The sequence below is a fragment of the Notamacropus eugenii genome, chromosome 3, assembly GCF_028372415.1.
Source record: "Notamacropus eugenii isolate mMacEug1 chromosome 3, mMacEug1.pri_v2, whole genome shotgun sequence".
NCBI classification, from domain to species: Eukaryota; Metazoa; Chordata; class Mammalia; order Diprotodontia; family Macropodidae; genus Notamacropus; species Notamacropus eugenii.
This window is the reverse complement of record NC_092874.1, coordinates 14,517,344-14,535,745: the sequence shown is the minus strand read 5'-3', so window position 1 is coordinate 14,535,745 and position 18,402 is coordinate 14,517,344. Positions and strand designations below refer to the sequence as shown.

The 18,402-nt window shown below is 44.3% G+C and overlaps 2 protein-coding genes across 3 annotated transcripts in view; both read left to right on the top strand.

The window, feature by feature from the left end:
* Positions 1–18,402, top strand: part of TOMM7 (translocase of outer mitochondrial membrane 7) — a 518,839-nt gene that overhangs the window by 342,152 nt on the left and 158,285 nt on the right. The window lies entirely within an intron of this gene.
* The window catches only part of RAPGEF5 (Rap guanine nucleotide exchange factor 5), a 232,177-nt gene that overhangs the window by 69,823 nt on the left and 143,952 nt on the right, over positions 1–18,402 (top strand). For both annotated transcript variants that reach the window (XM_072650899.1, XM_072650898.1), the window contains exon 7: positions 9,868–9,916. In XM_072650899.1, coding sequence (XP_072507000.1) covers positions 9,868–9,916 — 49 coding nt within the window. The remainder of the gene's footprint in view (positions 1–9,867; positions 9,917–18,402) is intronic.

Below are 18,402 nucleotides of genomic sequence, written 5' to 3'. Positions count from 1 at the left end.
AGCAGAAGGTCTGGTTCTTGGGTGAGTAGATTTGTGGAAGGAGCCATGCTTTCTGAGGAGCCCCTGAGGTCAGCTCGATGACTCTGAGCCAGTAATGAGTTAAACTAGGCTTAGCATAAAGGAATGGAGGCGGTGTTTGTGCTTGCCTTTCTCCCTGGCTGCCTGCCCCTTCCTTACCTGGAGGAAGGAGGATTCTGGCCTGAGTGGACTTGTCTCCTCTGAGAATGAGCAGCTCTCCTCCCGGGGAGGCTTGACCTTTGCACTCATTTCTTTTGTAGATGGTGGGGAGGAGAGCAGGGGACCTCCCAAGCCCGGCCCTTTCCTTGGACGCTGGGGCGCTTGGGTAGCCTTCGAGGCCCTGGGGCCACCCTTTGATTTGGGTGTGGCCAGGATGGGGGAGGGAGTTGAGTGATCCCAGGACAGGCATCTTTGATTCCACTAGAATTCTTGTGACCCTCATCATGTGTTCATGATAAATATCTGACATTTATACATATTGTTTTTAGATTTATAAGATATTTTATATGGTTTGATCCTTTTAACCACCCTGTGCTGAGAGAGACTGCTTGGCATAGTGAATAGAGCCTGAAGAGCCAATTAGGGGATCAAAAAGGCACGGTTCGAGGCTCACGTTGGCCATGTGACCTTGAGCATCACCTTGGCTGAGTCACTTAAGCTTTTGTTGCCTTCAGGAAGTTCAGAGAGCAGAAATGACAAGTTGGTGCTGATCTACTTTGGTGAGGGGATATTACCCACTGGGAGTTCCTGAAGGCACCTTGGTGAAAGGATATTACACCCTGGGAGCTCCTGAAGGCAATGAACTCACAGGGCTCCAGTGTGGGAAGAGATCCTGTTTGGGGATGGAGAGGCGGCTCATTGTCACTGCCCAGGTCAGTGCCTCAGACCCCAGGCATCCCTGGTGTGAGCATCACTGCAGGATCCAGAGGAGGGGCAGGGCTTAACCATAATAAGAGCTGACATTTACATGGAGCCAGAAGATTTACAAAGCACGGCATTAATTATGTAAACACACAGAAACTATATGAATGAATCACACAAAAAATAAAGTATGCGAGAAATTTTCAAAACATTATGGAGTCAGCTTGGAACAGTAGAAAGAGTTACAGATTTTGAATCAGAGGTCCTGGGTTCAAATCCTTGTTCTTCTTCCTCCCTGGAGGACGTGGGGCCAATCATTTCATTTCTTTGGGCCTCGGTTTCCTCACCTATAAGTAAGACGTTGCTCCTGATGGCATCTTGTTAGATTCTCACATCAGCCCTGGGAGGTCAATACTACAACTATTATTGTCCCCATTTTATAGAGGAGAAAAGTAAATCTCTCTAAACTCCAGGGACTTCTCTCTGGTCACACAGGTTGTGTCAGAGGGAGGTTTCGAACTTGAGTCTGTTGACTCCAAGTCTGGCTCTCTCTCCATGGTCCTCTGCTGCCTTTCCATGTTATGCTGCTATTTTATTTTAATGCCTGTGTAGCAGGAAAGGGCATCTCTAGGATCATAGACATAGATTTGGAAGGGACCCTGGAGATCTCTGAGTCCAGCCCCCTCATCGTCCAGATGAGGAAACTGTTGTAAGTAGAGAGATAAGTGACTTGCCCAGGATCACTCAGCCACTGAGTGTCAGAGGTAGGACTAGAACCCACATCTTCTTGGCTTTGAGGCCAGCTCTCCATCCACCAGGCCACACTGCCTGTCACTCAGTCCAGTAACAATTGAATTGTGTGAAGTGTAAGATTTTTGGCACAGAAGCTTGCCTTTACGGAAAACACTTTTTAAAAGAAAAATACAGTTAGAAGGGGATGGTGCTGTCGTTAAATGGTCATTCAAAATATAGAAACTAATGTTATTACAGTTGGTAAGCCAGGAATGAATTGGAAGTTGGGATTCTTTCATCTTCCTCACTCCTCTGCCTCTTAGCCCCATCTAACATATCTTGGCTGAAATCCTATTTATCTCACCTTCTCCAGGAAAGTTTCTGTGATCATCCCCGCCTCAAGTGAGGCCAGAATCACTCAAAGGTGTCCTGACTTCTCAGATGAGGGAGGGGTTCCTAACTTCTGGAGGGGGGCTCTCCTGACTCCTCAGTGTGTGGGGGGATCTCCTGAGTCCTCAGTGGTGGTGGTGGGGGTCTCCTGATTCCTCATCAAGGGTCTCCTGACTCCTCAGTGTGTGGAGGGCTCTCCTGACTCTTCATCAGGGAGTCTCCTGACTTCTCATCAGGGGTCTCCTGACTCCCCAATGTGTTTGGGGGAGTCTCCTGACTCCTCAGTGTTTGGGGGAGTCTCCTGATTCCTCAGTGTATGTGGGGTCACCTGACTCCTCAGTGGGGGGGATCTCCTGACTCCTCAGTGTAGGGGGAGGGTCTCCTGACTCCTCCTTGAGGACTTTTTCCAGTATGATGCTATCAATTCTTAGAGCTATTATCGTCTATACAACCCTCAGGTAATTAATCACTTGCTGCCATGTTTAGTCTCTTCCATTGCCTTGAACAGTTCTTAGGTCTGTGATTCTCCCCTGTTGGAATCGTCCTGTCCTCCCCTTTATTAGACTGTCACCTTTCTGAGAGCTGGGCTGTGTCTTTTACTTACTTGCCTCTTGCCAGCCCTTCCTACCCACCCCCCCACTGAAGCATCTTGAGCTGAGTAGAAACTTCATACATGGTCGATGCCTTTCATTTAATGACCCTGCACGCTGCTTGTTCCAGCTGATCTTGCTCAGAACCGCTCCATGAGAGATGGGGGGGCAGAGGGGAAGACAAGCTAAATTATCCTTTGTCCAGATTCCTTAAGAGGACGATGCAGGGGTCAGTGCTGGGCTCTGGGTTACTCACTGCTAATGCAGCCTGTGATGGCATTGACTTACTGTGGAATCTTGCGATCCGCTATTGCCCCCAGGAAGGGAGAGGGGGAGGATGGGAACATGCATTGATTGAGCACCTGCCCTATGGGCCAGACCTATGTACCCTGAGTGCTAATAGTTTACAAACATGAGCTCATTTGATCCTCATCACAGCCCTGCCATTATTCCCATTTTCCAGTTGAAGAAACTGAGGCAGACAGTGGTCAAGCGGCTTTCCCAGGGTCACCCAGCTAGTGACTGCCTAAGGTCCTATTTGAATTCAGATCTTGACTCCAGGCTCAGAGCTCTGTGCACGGTGGCACCCCCTGGCGGCTTTGGCCAGATTTTTTCTTATATGTAAACAGCACGTGCATTTTGAGAGGGGAGAAAACAACTCTTTTGTCAGAAAAATGAGGTCTGTAGAAAGAAGCCTCAGCCCCTGTGCTATGGGTGATATTTCAGCTGGATCCAAACTCCTTGACTTGAGAGTTTTGTTTTTCTTCTAACTTTTGGTCCCAAATGAATATAATTCTCTGACTACTTTGTGGGTTATTGGCCTGTTTACCCAGAAGATTAATCAAACATGAGTCGTGGTTGTGCAAAAACCAAGGGCCATTTGGCGATTGCCCTCAGAACTGGCCAGGAGAATGGAAATAAGACTTTTCTTCAGGTGGAGGAAGGTGCTTTGGGGACCAGATCCCTTGCAAGTGCCCAGGACCTAGTCATCTGCCCTGCAAAGCCATGAGAAAGAAAGAAAAAACCCTTCTCTGCTGGTACGGTGCCAGGGGAGGGAGTTACACCTTCTCTGTAGGAAGCTTGGCACCCCTGGCTTCCTCAGCGCTTCTCTGTGGGCTAGCAAGCTCACATTGGTACAAGACTGCACCATTTCCCACTTCTTTAGGACTTGACAGTTTATAGAGTGTTTTCTCCCTTTGGACAAGCCATGTAACCTCTTAACCTCAGTTTCGTCACCTGTAAAATGGGTATGATAAAATTCAAGCTGTTATAATAATAGTATTGTACTTCATGGGGTTGCCAGGAGGATAAATGAGGTGGCATATACAGTGCTTATTTATTATGCTCATGGTGGTGGTCTACCCACCACAGCCTTCTGAGGCAGGTGGTACCTGGAAGCAGCACCCACCTTGTTCACGGGGAAAATCAGGTTCAGAAGGATTAAGTTAAGTGATTTGCCCAGGGTCACACTCTGAGAAGTGTCTGAGCTGAGATCTGAACCCAGGTGTTCTGAGCTCACGTCCCATGCTTTGATTTGCCACAGAAGATCAGGACCCCAGCTTAGAACAGGGACTGTATCATAATGAACTTTAGCAGGCTGCTGCTGCATGACCCAGGTCAGATCACTTCCTCTCTGGGCCCCAATTCTCATCTATAAAATGAAGTTTTCAGAGGTCCCTTTCTGGCAGCCCCTAATGTAGTTAGTGACTTACAGGGGCTGTCACCATGATACACACTGATTTGGGTAAATCTAATCGTGTGAATTATTCATTTACTTGGAGTTATTAGGTTTTCTCATCTCAAGCCTAAGTAGTACTTTGTTCATGCAGAAAATGAACATCCATGATTGCTAACGATCCGTTGGCAAATGTTAATTCATGCACCTGCTGCTGGTGATGGAGAAAGTGAAGGCTCATTGACTTAGAACTCCGAAAGCCCTCAGAGCTCAAACTCCTCTGACTTTAGAGACAAGGACACTGAGGCCTGAGAGAAGTGACTTGTCCCTTGTCACAAAGTTTAGCAAGTGACAGAGAAAAGATTCCAACCTTGCCCCTGTGATTCCTGAGTGGGAGGTTCAGCCTGTGCAAAGGCATGGAGATGGGAGATAAGACATCACAAATGAGAATTGGCCAGATAGAGAGTGGATGAGGATTGATGTGAGCAAAGCTGGGGCAGGAAGGCTTGAGGAGGCTTTAAAGACCATGGCCGTGCACTGAGCTCATATTTGATCCTCTGAGCAATAGACAGCTATTGAACATCAGGGGTCCTTTTTTCTTCCATTTTTATTGCTATCCTGTGTTTTTATATTCCTTTAACAGAGAATAAAAAGAGGAAAGGGGAAGCAGTTCAGCAAAACTAGCCAACACATTCTTAGAACCTGAGGGTACAATGTATGCAGCTTTCCACGCCCATAGTCCTTCACTCCCACAAAGAAAGGAGAAAGGGGCATCACCCCCTTTCATCTTCCTCAGTTAGGGAGTTTTCCATACAACACAGAATTCACTTTCCTTATTGGTTCTCATAAAGCAGTAATAGCCCATTATAGTCAAGGTATACAATTTGTTTGGTTAGTCCCCTATCAACAGCATCTATCGGGTCTCCAGATCTTTGTCACCATAACAAGTGCTGCTATGAAATTTTTTTGATACATATGAAGCATTTCTTTTGGTCTTTGACATCTGTAGAGAACTATGATGCAGTGGGATCTCTGGGTCAAAGAGATGCTTACTAAGCTTAGGTGCTTTTTCTGGAATATTCCCAGATGCCTTTCCAGAATGGTTCCATCCATTCCGAACTCCCCCAGGAGTAATTAGAGTTCCTGGCTTTCCATAACCTACCGTTTTTGACTGTTCCCAAACGAGGCATTTATTAAATGCTTCTGATGAACCAAGTACTATGCTAAGGGCTGGCATTTCAATCAATAACATGTATTAGGTACCTACTCTGGGCCAGGCTTTGTGCTAAACATTAGGGATATAAAAAGGGTCAAAAGACAGTTCCTGTCCTTGAGCTTACAATCTAATGGCACCTATTCTTATTACTATTAAATTAATAAGAAGAATACTAGTGAGCATGAATATAGCAGGAACCAAAAAAAAAAAAAAAGACAGTTCCTGCCCTCATAGGACTGACCTTCTAATATGGGGCAAGGCAACACATAAAAAGGAGTTAACCACCATATGGAGATGGGAAGGTGGGGAAGTTGAGAAGGGCAAGAGGGGAGAAGGCTGAGAAGTGAGTGTGATGGCACTGGGACTTCCTCAAAGGGCAGTTCCAGGCAGACAAGAAAAATAGACTGCAGCCAGGGTGGACCATGCAGCAGGAGGAAAAGCTTTGGGGCCAAAGGTGGGAAAGTCTAGAAGGTCACAATCAGAGCCAAGAAAGAAGAAATCTTTTTATTTTAATCTTTGCCAATTTCCTGGAAAATGTTCTGGGAAAGCCCAGAGTTGTTTCTCCCATTTCTTTTCTTTTTAGTGATGTGGAGCATAGTGAATCATCTTGGGCGGGGCTGGACCTTGGCCACAACTCCATTTTATCTTTGTGGATTTGGCAGCCCTGGGGAGCATAAGAGGGGGTCATAGCAGAGATGGCGGGAGGCAGAGACCCAATCCTGCTATCTCAGGATGAGAGCTGTCCAATCCCATGTGGAAGGGATCTCCATTAGAACGTACCTGAGGAATAAGGAAAGCTCTCATTGCGCAGACAGTTTTCAGGTCTTGGAGTCTAAATTGGCCTCTTGGCTTGTGGTTCTGCCTCCCTCCCCAGGGCCAAAGAGAGCCATTGGAAGCCCTCCCATTATGGGAAGCTGGCTCTCACTCAGAGGTGATTAGAGGAGGCTGGGTGAGAGGTAATGAGTGTGAGTCCTAAAGGAGGGAGAACTGGGGACCCATGCAAGAGACCTTGTAGAGTCAGACTGGACACAGGCTGACAGCGCCAGGTGAGCAAGAGGAAAGCGTCAAGGAAGACCACACCTCAGTTGACCCCGGAGCTGATTATTTATAATAATAACCAGTTCTTCGACAGCAGGGTCTGTCTTTTGCCACTTTTTGTATCTTCAGTGTTTAGCACAATGCCTGCCTGACACATAGGAGGCATTTAATCAATGTTTATTGATTAATAATAATAATTAGTATTAATTTAGCACTCTAAGCTTTGCAAAACACTTTGATCCTCACAACAACCCTGAGATATAGATAAGTATTCTTATTATTCCCCATTTACAACTGAGTAAAGTGAGGCTGAAAGTGATCTCACCTGGAGTAAGTGACTAAGGTAGCATTTACACTCAGGGCTTCCAGAGTCAAGGTCCGGTACTCTACGTATGCTCTGCGTGCTCTAGCAGCCAAGATGGATGAAGACTGACACAAATTGTTAAAAAAACTGTCACTGACAGGTGTCAATGACCTAGGTGGAGTGAGAAGCCACATTACAAAAGGCTTGGGAAGTGAGGAAGGAGAGGCAAGACTCTTAGACTGGATTTTTCCAGGGGTTTGGCCATGAAAGGGAGGAGGGCTGTCAGCTGCTTTCAGGGAGGGGGGTGGAGGTGAGAGGAGGTGGGAGGGGATGGGATCAGGGACCCAGGTGGGGAGGGTCAGCCTTGGCAAGGACAATGGCACCCTCAAGAGGAGAGAATGGGTGATGATGTTGGACATGCTGAGCCATAGAACTGGGGGGCAGAGGTGACCCAAGAGCAATGATCTCAAGAAGATGGGGGCCAGAAGGGGGACGGTGCTTGGAGTTTGTTGACTCACAGACTGAAGAGATGAGAAAAGTGCTGATAGTGGCCATTTCAGGCCAGGGAAAAGATTTTCTGTTGTTATTTTAAAAACTCAAGAGTTTATTTTAAAAATAAATGTTTGTTTTCCTGTGGAAACCAAGATTAAAGCAAAGCCAAGTCCCAGAGCAGCCTGAAACATTGTGGTCCCAGGACCCATTCTCTTGACTCCCTGGGAGACAGTGCCACCACCTACATTAAGTAAGCTCAGGCACTTACAGTATTCAGGGTAAATGTAAGTTGATTCACTCCAAAAACTTGGAGTTTATCCTGCTAACTTGCAATGATTTCTGGCTGATGGAACAGAGCAGATTAGAAGTTGTCCAGGAGGGAGTCAGGCCAGCAGTCCAGTCAACAAGCACCTACTATGTGCACTGTGATGAGTTAATAAGCACCTACTACGTTCCAGGTACCATGCTAAGTGCTGGGGATATAAACAAAAGCAAAAAAAAATGACATGCAAATTAGATAAAGAAAGGATAAATTGCTGGTAGCCAATAGCAGAAAAGGCTCTTACACTCGGAAGCCTGGGAAAGGCTTCTTGTAGAAGAGGTTTTAGCTGAGACTGGAGGGAAGCATTGGAGTATGGGAGGCAACCAATGAGAATGCACCAGGCTGGTGGGAAGAAGAATTGACTGCTCACTGCAAAGGAGAAGATACTTGTTACCACCTGGAGGAGTAGGGTTGTTAGAGACCATTTAGTTTAGGGGCAAAGCAGCATGTGTTGGTGAGGCTATGTGTGCTACATTGGAAAGAATCCTAGATTTCGAGTGGAGACCTGGCTTCATATCCTGTTTCTGAGAGCAATGTGACCCTAATGGGTCATTGAATATCTCAGAGGCTCAGTTACCCTGTCTGTAAAATGGGGAGAGTAGTGCCTCACCTGGTTACTGGGAGGATTGAAGGATGGCATATAGCAAAGCACTTTGGACACTTTGATATCCTACAGAGATTGCCCCCTTCACCCCTGTACCACGGATGTTGCCATTCTCATCTGGAGTCATTAAGAGAAGGCTAATTGGTATTCTAGATTGTTTGAGTGTATCAGGGGGTGTTGAATGTGCTTTAGAAAGATTTCCATCAGAAATTAAAGGAAAATAAAATTGCCTGATTTCAGTGATTACTGGCAGCAAAGTGGCTCAGCGGATACAATGCTGGGCTTGGAGTTGGGAAGACCTAAGTTCAAATCTGGCTTCAGATGCTTATTGGCTGTGTGACAAGTCATTATTGGCAAGTCTTTTTTTTATCACTTGATACCTGTTTTTTCATTTGTACAACAGAGATAACAGTAGTGCTTACTTTCCAGGGTTGTTGTGATGATCGAATGAGATAATATTTGTAAAGCCCCTTACAAACTCTAACGTGCTCTATAAGTGTCAATTATCCTTATTGGCTATAGATGCACACAGATTCACATGTATGTATGTGCCCTACTGACATGTGCTTTGTTGTGCCTCCATGGGTACCTTTGGCTTGTGAAGGCTGCAGCAGTGGGGAGCTGACTTTTGCAGGTTAGAATGATTTCAACCTTAGTCTGGTATGTCTGTCCACCAATGACCAGCCAGACCAAGCCTGGAGCTCCTCATCTCGTTGTCTGAAGGGTGATCTATTTTTCAACCATGGGAACTCTGGAAGATTTTCTTGGGCATAGAGGAGCTGCTCTCTGCCCTAAGGGAGGGTAATACCCTCATAGATTGCTGAGCATGCACATGGTTGTATTAGCGATAACCAGAAGCCAAAGGGAAAAGTCATTATGCCTTAGCCTTTCAGCTTACTGTTGAAAATGTTGATTTGGGGTTTGGTCTCAAGTGAAATTCTCACATCCTTCCCATTCACAGAAAGCTAACGGTTTCTGGAAGGAACATCAGTTAGAGGAGGAGAAAGCCAGGACCTCCCAGATGAATCTTCTGCCTCTGCTGTCTTCCCCTGGGCCTTTATCACCTTGACCTTTAGCCAGGGAACATGATAGTCTTGGCTCTTAGCTTTACTGGCTCATAGATGGCACAGAAAGGGCCAGCCTTGCAGAGAGGGCGCTGCCTGGCCCTCTAGGTAGATACAAGCAGACAGAAGCTAGAGAAATGACTGGATCTGAAATTGAAAAACTTGAGTTCAAATTCTGACTCAGACCCTTTCAGTCTATGAGACCCTGGACGAGTCACTTATCTTCTTTCAAACTCCGTTTCTCCATCTATAAAATGGAGATAATAATTGTACCTGCCTCACAGAAGTGTTGTGAGTCACGAATGAGATGGCTCAGGTCTGGCAGTACATAAATGGTAGCTATTACTATTATATTTACTAAAACAGACAAGACATTCATATTCCTGGCCTAGAAATTTACAAACAGAATTGGTCAGTAAAACTAAAATAAACCAAACCAACCCCCATCGCTGAAGGGAACCGTCATGTGGTGTGAGCAGAGTCCCTCGTGACATCACGGGGAAGGGCGCTGTCAGAAGCTCACCTCTGTCTAATTTATCTGCTTTCCTTGTCTGACATTAGGTTCAGAGAGAGCTTGCCGCTGTCATCGCTTTCAAAGCCAGGAAGGCAGGTGAGTACGCATGGAATGCTATCTCTTTGGGGAGGGGACAGAATCTTTCACATTCAGCAATCTCTGCGTGTGGTACATGGCCATTTAAGGCACTACTTTGAAACATACATGTCCTTGATTCAAGATATTTAGGGTTTTGTTTTTTTGTTGGACGAAGCATTGAGAGTGGAGTCCATGGCCAGGAATGGAGGCTTCTCCTCTACCCAGGGGTAAGAACAGCAGACTTTTGGAGGTGGCAGGCATCTCAGACTTAGTCCAGTCTACTCTTTCATACTTCTTCCACATCGACAATCAGTCACTCTCCAACAATCCAGACTGTTAAATCTGTGCCTCAGCGGGTGGTTCATCAACTGCTGTGGCCAGAAGTCCATCTGGCATCTAACTCTCTAGGACAAAACCTATTGGTAATGTGTACAAACTTCCTTGTTACTATGATGGAATTGGCTTTCTGGTATCTGAATAAATAGGGCCGCTAGGTGGTGCAGTGGCTAGAGCACCAGTGAAGGAGTCAGGAGGACCTGAGTTCAAATCTCACCTCAGATACTTGACACTCACTAGCTGTGTGACCTTGGGCAAGTCACTTAACCCAATTGCCTCATCCTGGGTCATCTCCAGTCCTCCTGATGAATATCTGGTCACTGGATTCAGATGGCTCTGGAGGAGAAGTGAGGCTGGTGACCTGCACAGCCCTCCCTCACTCAAAACAAAGTCAAGTGCAAGTCATGTCATCATTTCTCTGATGGCATGGTCTTCTTCGGCAATGAAGGATGAACACACACATCTGAATAAACATTTTCTTTTCATCTTTGAGGAAGAGAGTTTATATTTTGTCAATTTGCACTGGAAACACATGCATATCTACAGCAGCTACTGTGTGTATCACATTGGGATTACAGGCAGGTATCCATTTTGACCTTATCTCAGTAAATGTTGTAAGTCATTTGTCTATGCCTAATTTCTGCCAAACTGCTTTCCAGTATTCCCAACAATTTTTACCAAATAATGAATTCTTATCCCCAAAATTTAAATCTTTACATTTGTCAAATACAAAGCTACTATAGTACTTTCCTCCTGTGTACTCTATGTCTACTCTGTTCCACTAGTCTACCTTTTGTTGACCTGGAAGTTTGGTTAAAAAAGGCAAACAGGCTGAATACATACTATTTATTCCCTTAAAGCTAGTGGTTACATGATCATGGAGCCAGAAAAACTTCTGACTGAGTAATAGAAGAATGACCAGGCTTAAATCTGTTTTAGGACAATCCAAGGTTGTGTCCTTCAGATGTATGGTCTCCATGAGTGATTAACTACACCATGAGAAAGGAATTTCTTAATTGGATAGGTTGTAAATACAACAAGATAACAGAGTTGACAAAGTTTCAATTGAAATTACAACCCAAGACATCTGTGTTTTCTTTACCATTAACATGCCATAGCAAAGTATATGTCCACAAAATATTAAGATGTGGACAAAGTCCCATTATTCAAGATAATGTCTAGGGGTAAGGGTCTTGTAAGGAATGCTAAATCAGCCCCATTTGGCTTTGTTGATATAGGAAGAGGTATTCTCAGAGTTTATGTCAGAGAATAAAGAAACTGTTGGGTGTAGGCTCTTCTTCAAGCTCTGGCTCTTAGTAAAGTCCAAACGGAGCTGGGCTGGCCCACTGATGCCCAGTATCTACTGCCATCTTTTAAACCCTCTCAGCACAGTAGGACTTCTATTCAAAGTAGTAGAAGTCTTTGAGAACTTAGTCATTTCGACACCCCAAATCATACCAGGGAGGATTTTTGGAAATTAAGACAGAAGATCTTGGGTTTCTGGTGTCCAAAGGAGCAATGTGAGTCAGCAGTGAAATATAGTAGTGCAAAGTTACACAGCATTAGGAGAGTCATGTCCAGAGAGGAAGCAAGAGTCTCACCATGCTCTGCCCCAGGAGACCCAATCTGGGCCAAAGCACTCAGCTTCTAGCATGGCATTTGGGGAAGGACAGTAATAAGGGGAAGAAAACCAGGACTGAGAAGGTGCAGAGATTAGACAGTGACCTCCTTGATAGCAGGAACCATATTTTGCCTTTTTTGGTAACCTCAGCTTTTGCATAGTACCAGACATAGTAGGCATTTGAGGCTCAGTTGAAGGAACTATGGACGCTTGACCTGGAGAAGATCATCTTGAAAAGGGTGTTATCAATCTCTTCAAGTACTTTAAGGGCTACCACATGGAAAAGGGAATCAAGGTCAGGCAACAAACATTTATTAAGTGCCTACTATGTGCCAGACATGGTGCTAAGCTAAGGGTTAACAGTCAGATGGAGCAAAGGCAGGTTATACAGAGTCCCAGGTGTGCTCATTTGTGTCCTGACTTAGGTCACTCTCTGGACTTCACTTCCTCCCTTACCAGCTCTTCTCTCCCCTCCTCCAGTTTTTCCTGTTTTCCAGCTCCCCTTTATCTACAGTCTTCCTCAATGCATAGGGATTGTCTTGTTTATATTTCTGTCCTTAGTACTTCAAATAGTGCTTGATCCAGAGTGAGGTAATAAATAGCAACAGATGTCATTAATATAGCTCTTTAAGACTTGCAAATTGCTTTACATGTTAACTCATCTGATCATTGATTAATTTGAGCACAAATAAACTTTATATTACCCTCAAACTTAGGGGTATATATGCCAATGTTACTATAAAAAAGTCTTTAAATATCTTCACATAATTTCAAGGAGAATAGTTTCAAAGAAGCTTTTCCCTTTATTTTAAGGAAATTTTAATAGCTGCATTTATTGAGGAAAACTAGCACTAAATGCCAAGAAATGTCTTTTGTTTTCGATCAGTGTCCCTGTCCACCACAGCCTTGATAGAAAAGGGCCTCGGTCCTTTTGTGATGGGCTAAGAATAGAGGATCATTTTCATTATTTTAGCAGACTTCAAAGGCAACTGGGGGTGCAGAGAGGGAAATGAAAAGGACCTTCTTTCAAGGACCCTTTCTTCTGTCAAATGCCCCCAACTCAAAGCCCCTGAAACTAAGGTGGATAGGTGGCAGGCAGAATTGGAGGATGGATTACTAAAGGAAAAGGTATGAATGCTTAGAAATGGAAGCAATAATCACTAGGAGCCATCACAGATCCACTATGAACAAATTCTGCCTGAAGGAACTCATTTCCTCTTTGTACAGAGAACAGGACCAAGCTCTGGGCTCAGCATACCCCTACTGGAGTGAAGTTTTTGACAACCTCCCGCTCAAAGTCTTCTCACCCTCAGGTTGAACATCCCCAGTTCCTTCCCATCCAGAACCTTCTCCATCCATCTCTCTCTTCCTCTGGGTGTTGTCTGGTGTATCAGTGGTTGGTTGGTTTGTCTTCCCTAAGATGTGGTGCTCTGAGTAGAACACAACTTTCAATAGTCCAGGGCTGTGGGATTATCACCTTCCTGGTACTGGTATTTAGGTCCTTCTGAATGTAGACTGCATCAGTGACACCTTTTGGATGTCATGAAATCATTAAATTTGCACATCATTGATTGAGTCCTAGAATTGTTATTTAAGTTAAACCTTCCTTACCCATAGTGTCATTATGAATTTGATTTCTAATATCTGACAATACAACTTTGTATTGCTGCAATGAGTAAGGCACTGGTCCTGGACTTAGGAATCAATTAATCATCATTCAGGAAGACCAGAGTTCAAATTCTAACTCAAACACTTGCTAGTTGTGTGACCTTGGGCAAGTCACTTAATCTTTCAATGCTTCATTTTTCTCATCTGTAAAGTGGGTATAATAATAGCACCTGCCTTTCCAGGTTGTGATGATCAAATCAGATAACACAGATAAAGTGATTTGCAAACCTTTTGTTATTCGGTCTTTTCAGTTGTCTGACTTTGTGTCCCCATTTGGGGTTTTCTTGTCAAAGATGCTGCAGTGATTTGCCATTTCCTTCTCTAGTTCATTTTACAGATGGGGAAACTGAGGTAAGCAGGGTTAAGTGGTTTGTCAGGGTCACACAGCTAGTCAGTGTCTGAGGCCAGACTTGAACTCAGGTCTTCCTGAATTCCTGTAAGCCACCCAGTTGCCCTTGTAAACCTTGAAGTGCTACAGAAATGCAACCTATTATTATTGTGACTATTATTATTAGCATGATCTTTTCTGGCCGATTGAGATATCGTCCAGTCTAGATTCTTCCATCCAGTGTGTTAGCTATACCTCCTAATTTTGTGTGATCTGCAAATTCTATAATGATGCTATCAAGGGCCTTTATTGAAGTCATCCATAAAGGTGCCAAAGTTCTCCCCTTGGAGTTCCTTTCAGAAGGTGATTGATGGATTTTTTTTCTCTTTCCTTCATCCTCTGATTTTCATAGACCCAGGCAGTTTTCACTTTTGATTTCTTGAAATATTGTATACAAGATTAATTTTTAAATATGACTTTTTCAGGGAGTTCAGTGATTCTTAAATGATCTCTCTTTGACCTGATTTCCAGATCTGTTGGTTTTTTCCCATTTATCAACCATCTTTGTTTTCTTCTATTTTTTTCAGTCTTTTGATTTTATTCAAATAGTTCTGCTTAATTCATAAAGTCATTCATTTTCATTTGGTCTCTTCCAGTTTTCAGAGATTCCATTTCTTGGGGAAGATTTAGAACCACACTCTGCTAAACCACTTTTTCTTTGAATTCTTTCTTCAGCAGTTTTTCAGTAACTTTTTCTCTTTTGCTAGTAAGTGTCTGAGGCTGGATTTGAACTTGAGTTGTCTTGACCCCCATCCCCATACTCTGTCTACTGCATTACCTGACTTCCTTCTCATTGGATTTCTTGATCATTATTCACCCTGCTGTGAGCTCCGGGGTTTTATTAGAATAGGGATGTTGCGGTTGGGATGCCTCCATCCTGTTCAGGCATCTTGGCCATGAAGTCCCTCTTAAATTATGTATAGTTGTGAGGTTTTAAAAAAAAAGAAATATAGGGATAGAGATCAGATCTGCCATTTCATTGATATAATGAACTCCCTGGTAAGGAAATTCCATCCACAGTGCAGGTTAATGTCCTCTCTGACACTCAGTCAGAAAGTTTAGTAGAACACTGACTTGCTCAGGGTCACTAGTCAGTAGGTGTCAGAGATGGAGCTAGAACCCAGGTAACAGGGTCATCATAGGATCATAAATTCAGAGCTAGAAGAACCTGAGAGGTCATCAAATCCATTCCCTTCATATCACAGATGAAGAAACCAGGGTGGGTTGGCCAGGGTCACCCAGCTGGTAAGTAGGTGAGGCGAGCCTCAAACCCAGGTCTTCCTGACTCCAACACTGTCCATTACACCACACTCCCTTTCTGCTTCAGAAATATAGATTTTATTTTAGGAGGCAGTAGATAAATCACTCTGTGTCTCCTTCTGCATGTGTAAAAATGTTTTATTGCTTCCTGTTCTCATATCTGTCATTGTCTACTTCTTCACCACTTCCCCTCCCCCAAATCCTTTCTTAGAATAAGGATATATTGTCCAGCAAAGCCAACCAACTCGTCCCCCATGTCAGGGAATGTCTCTCTTCCTCCCCTTCAGTCTATTACTTGTTGGCCAGGAAGGGTGGGCGGGGTTTGTCCTCGGCTTTCTGGAGTCCTGGTTTTCAGAATGAACATGGGATAAGCCCTCCCCTCTCTGGGGCTCTCTGCAGCTTGGTGCTCAGTTAAACCATTTCCTAGGACCCTTTTTGGTGGCCTACTACGTATGGCATGAGGGCAAACTGCAATTTCTGTAGTACTCCAGTAAAGTATAAGGCATCCTCTCATTCTCAGTGGCTTTAGGGTTGGATAAATTTAAAAGTTGATCTGGTCTTTGAAGTTCATCATTACTGAGTATTCTTTTTGTTTGTTTGCTACAACTGGAATTTCATGAATACACACACACACACACACACACACACACACACACATACATATATACTCCAGGTGAGAAAACTTCTGCCAATGCATATGGCCAACTTTTCTGCAGCTGGTCATCTCAGAGAGTTCTCTGGGACACTGAGAAGTTAGGGCACTTAGCTAAGGTCACACAGTAAGCATGGAACCTAGTTTTTCCTGCTCTCAAGGTTGGCTCTCTGTCCACTACAACACACTGACTCTCTTGCATCCTTGGTCTATTACAAGTGAAAGAATGTTTTATTCTAGGTAGGAATGAAGAGTGAATATTCTTGTTGCCATATAAAGGAGAGAGAAAAATATTCCAAACTCGTGTCCTTCTGTGTGTTCCCTGGACTTTTTGTTGTTCATTCTCAGGGGAATGATTTTTTTAAAAATTTTCATGTCAGAGGCTTACTTGAATCTGCCTTTTGGTTTCTATAAAATTTGGCTCTTTTGATCCAGGAGTCATGTTGAGGAGAATTTAGGAGTCGGGTCTTAGAGATTGGCTTCTCCCAATGGCCCCGAGGCCCCTTTGGAGAGGAAGGAGCAGCCCAGGAGGTTCCCAGGCTGACAAAATTATTCTTATCTTGAATTTCCTCTTCCCTTCTGGTGTTTCAGGATGAGAGGATTTACTGAGAATTATTCTCAAGGTCTTATGGATAGCCTTGAGTTAGCCTGAATGTTAATGTGAAAATAAAAGATGATGTTGAAAATGAGGGTTTGCTGTCTGTTCTGAAGGGTGTTAGATAAACAGAGCATGGTCCTAATGACTTTTAAATGAGGATTTCAATGAAAGAGGCAAACAGGTATAATAAGTTTAATAACAATAATACTAGTTTGTGTTTTGGCTGGCAAAGCCAGAAGGGGTAGAGGACTTGGAGAGTTTGCAGAGACAGTATCTGGACTAGGTCCTCTGATGCCAGATGGGTGCTCTGGAATACTGGGAAGTTTTCTAAACCTGCTAGGACCAAATCCTGCCTCAGTGATGGATGACCCAGGGTACACTGCTTTACATGAATCACCCCTATCTGCTTCACGTCAAGACAGTGGTTGGCTGTAAATTCTTTTTGGAGAACGGCTTGTTCCCGTTTCCCAGTCCAGCTCATTTCTCCTCATTCACCAATACGTCTCCCATATCCCCACGAAACGAGCCACCTTCAGATGTCCGTGATTTTGCTCAGCTGCAATCTGGCGGCCACGTCCCTTGTCCTTTGGTTTGGTTTTGGTTCTTTAAGTCCTAGAGAACGTTGTGAGTCCTCAGGCTGGGGACTTTGATGCAGTCCAAAGCTGGTATTTTATTTATTTTAAATCTGATGTTTTGGAAATGAGGGGGCCAGGACAGGCCCCATCCAGAAGTGATTGGTGACGGACGGAGCAGGTGTTCTCTCCATTTCCCTCCATGCTCCCACTGGACCATAGCGAAAATTGCACTTCCCCCTCCCATCGCCTTCCCCCTCCAATCCCATGACACTGTTTATTGTAATTAGAGACATTAAGTTCAAATGATCAGACATAGTTCCTGGGTAGGCTCTAACCCAAAAACCCATTTACACTTGTCTTTGTGTAGCTGTGTGGCTCCAGATCTCATGATGCTAAGTCCCCAAGTCTTCAGGATTATAAGGAATGTAAGAAATGATGAGGAAAAGGTGGAGTAACCTACTCAATCACTGGAGGCCTATTCAGTTGGTAAAGGAAACTGATTAACAGAAGAAATAGCTACTGACTAATGAGAACATTTGAGGGACAGTCAGTTTGTCTCTGGCTTCCATTGGCTTCTGGGAATTCTCCAGTGCCTTCTTGATATTTTTAAAATGAGAGTATTCAATACTTACGTTTCAATTCAATTTGACAACCATTCATTAAGGGCCTACCATGTACCAGCCTCCATCCTAGGGGCTGGGAATGAAGAGACAAAAGCAAAACCCACCCTGCTCTCCACTATCTAGGGGTGGGGATGGGATGTGATGAGCACACAGATGACTAAATATGGAGTAGATGCAAAATAATGTAAATTAGCCTGTAGAGGGAGAGGGATGGCTGTCGGATTAGGAAAGGGTGTTTGTAGGTGCTTAAATCCAGTCAAGTCAGTGAGTTTAAGAATTTGCTGTCAGTCAGGCACTGGGCTAAGTGCTAAGGATATACAAAAAGGTCAGAAGAAAGCTAATCCCTGCCTCGGCCACCAAAAGGTCCCCTTGAGGGAAGAGAGTGGAAAAAGAAGTCCAGAGAATCTAGAGTGGGGCCCAGCTAGGAAACAAATAAATATGGCTGGAAATGGCAGCTACTGGAGGAAATAACCAGTCAGAGGAAGGGGTTGAAGAGGGGGCAGGATCTTTGAAGAGAGGGGATCATCTAACGTGAGACAGCTGCAGACTGGTGAAGCATGTTGGACAAAGAAATCAGGAGTCAACTCTGGAGCCTAGAATGGAATGGAGGAAGATGGAGAAACTGAAGCTAAGACATTGTGACTTAGCCAGGCAGAATCTGCAACCCCTTTGGAGGTCTCCCAGTAGGGGTTTGATGACCACACCATCAGGGTGTGTAATGGTGGGGATTCCTTTGTGTACGAGTTGGTCTTAATTGTTGTAGAGATCTCTTCCAGCTCTGTG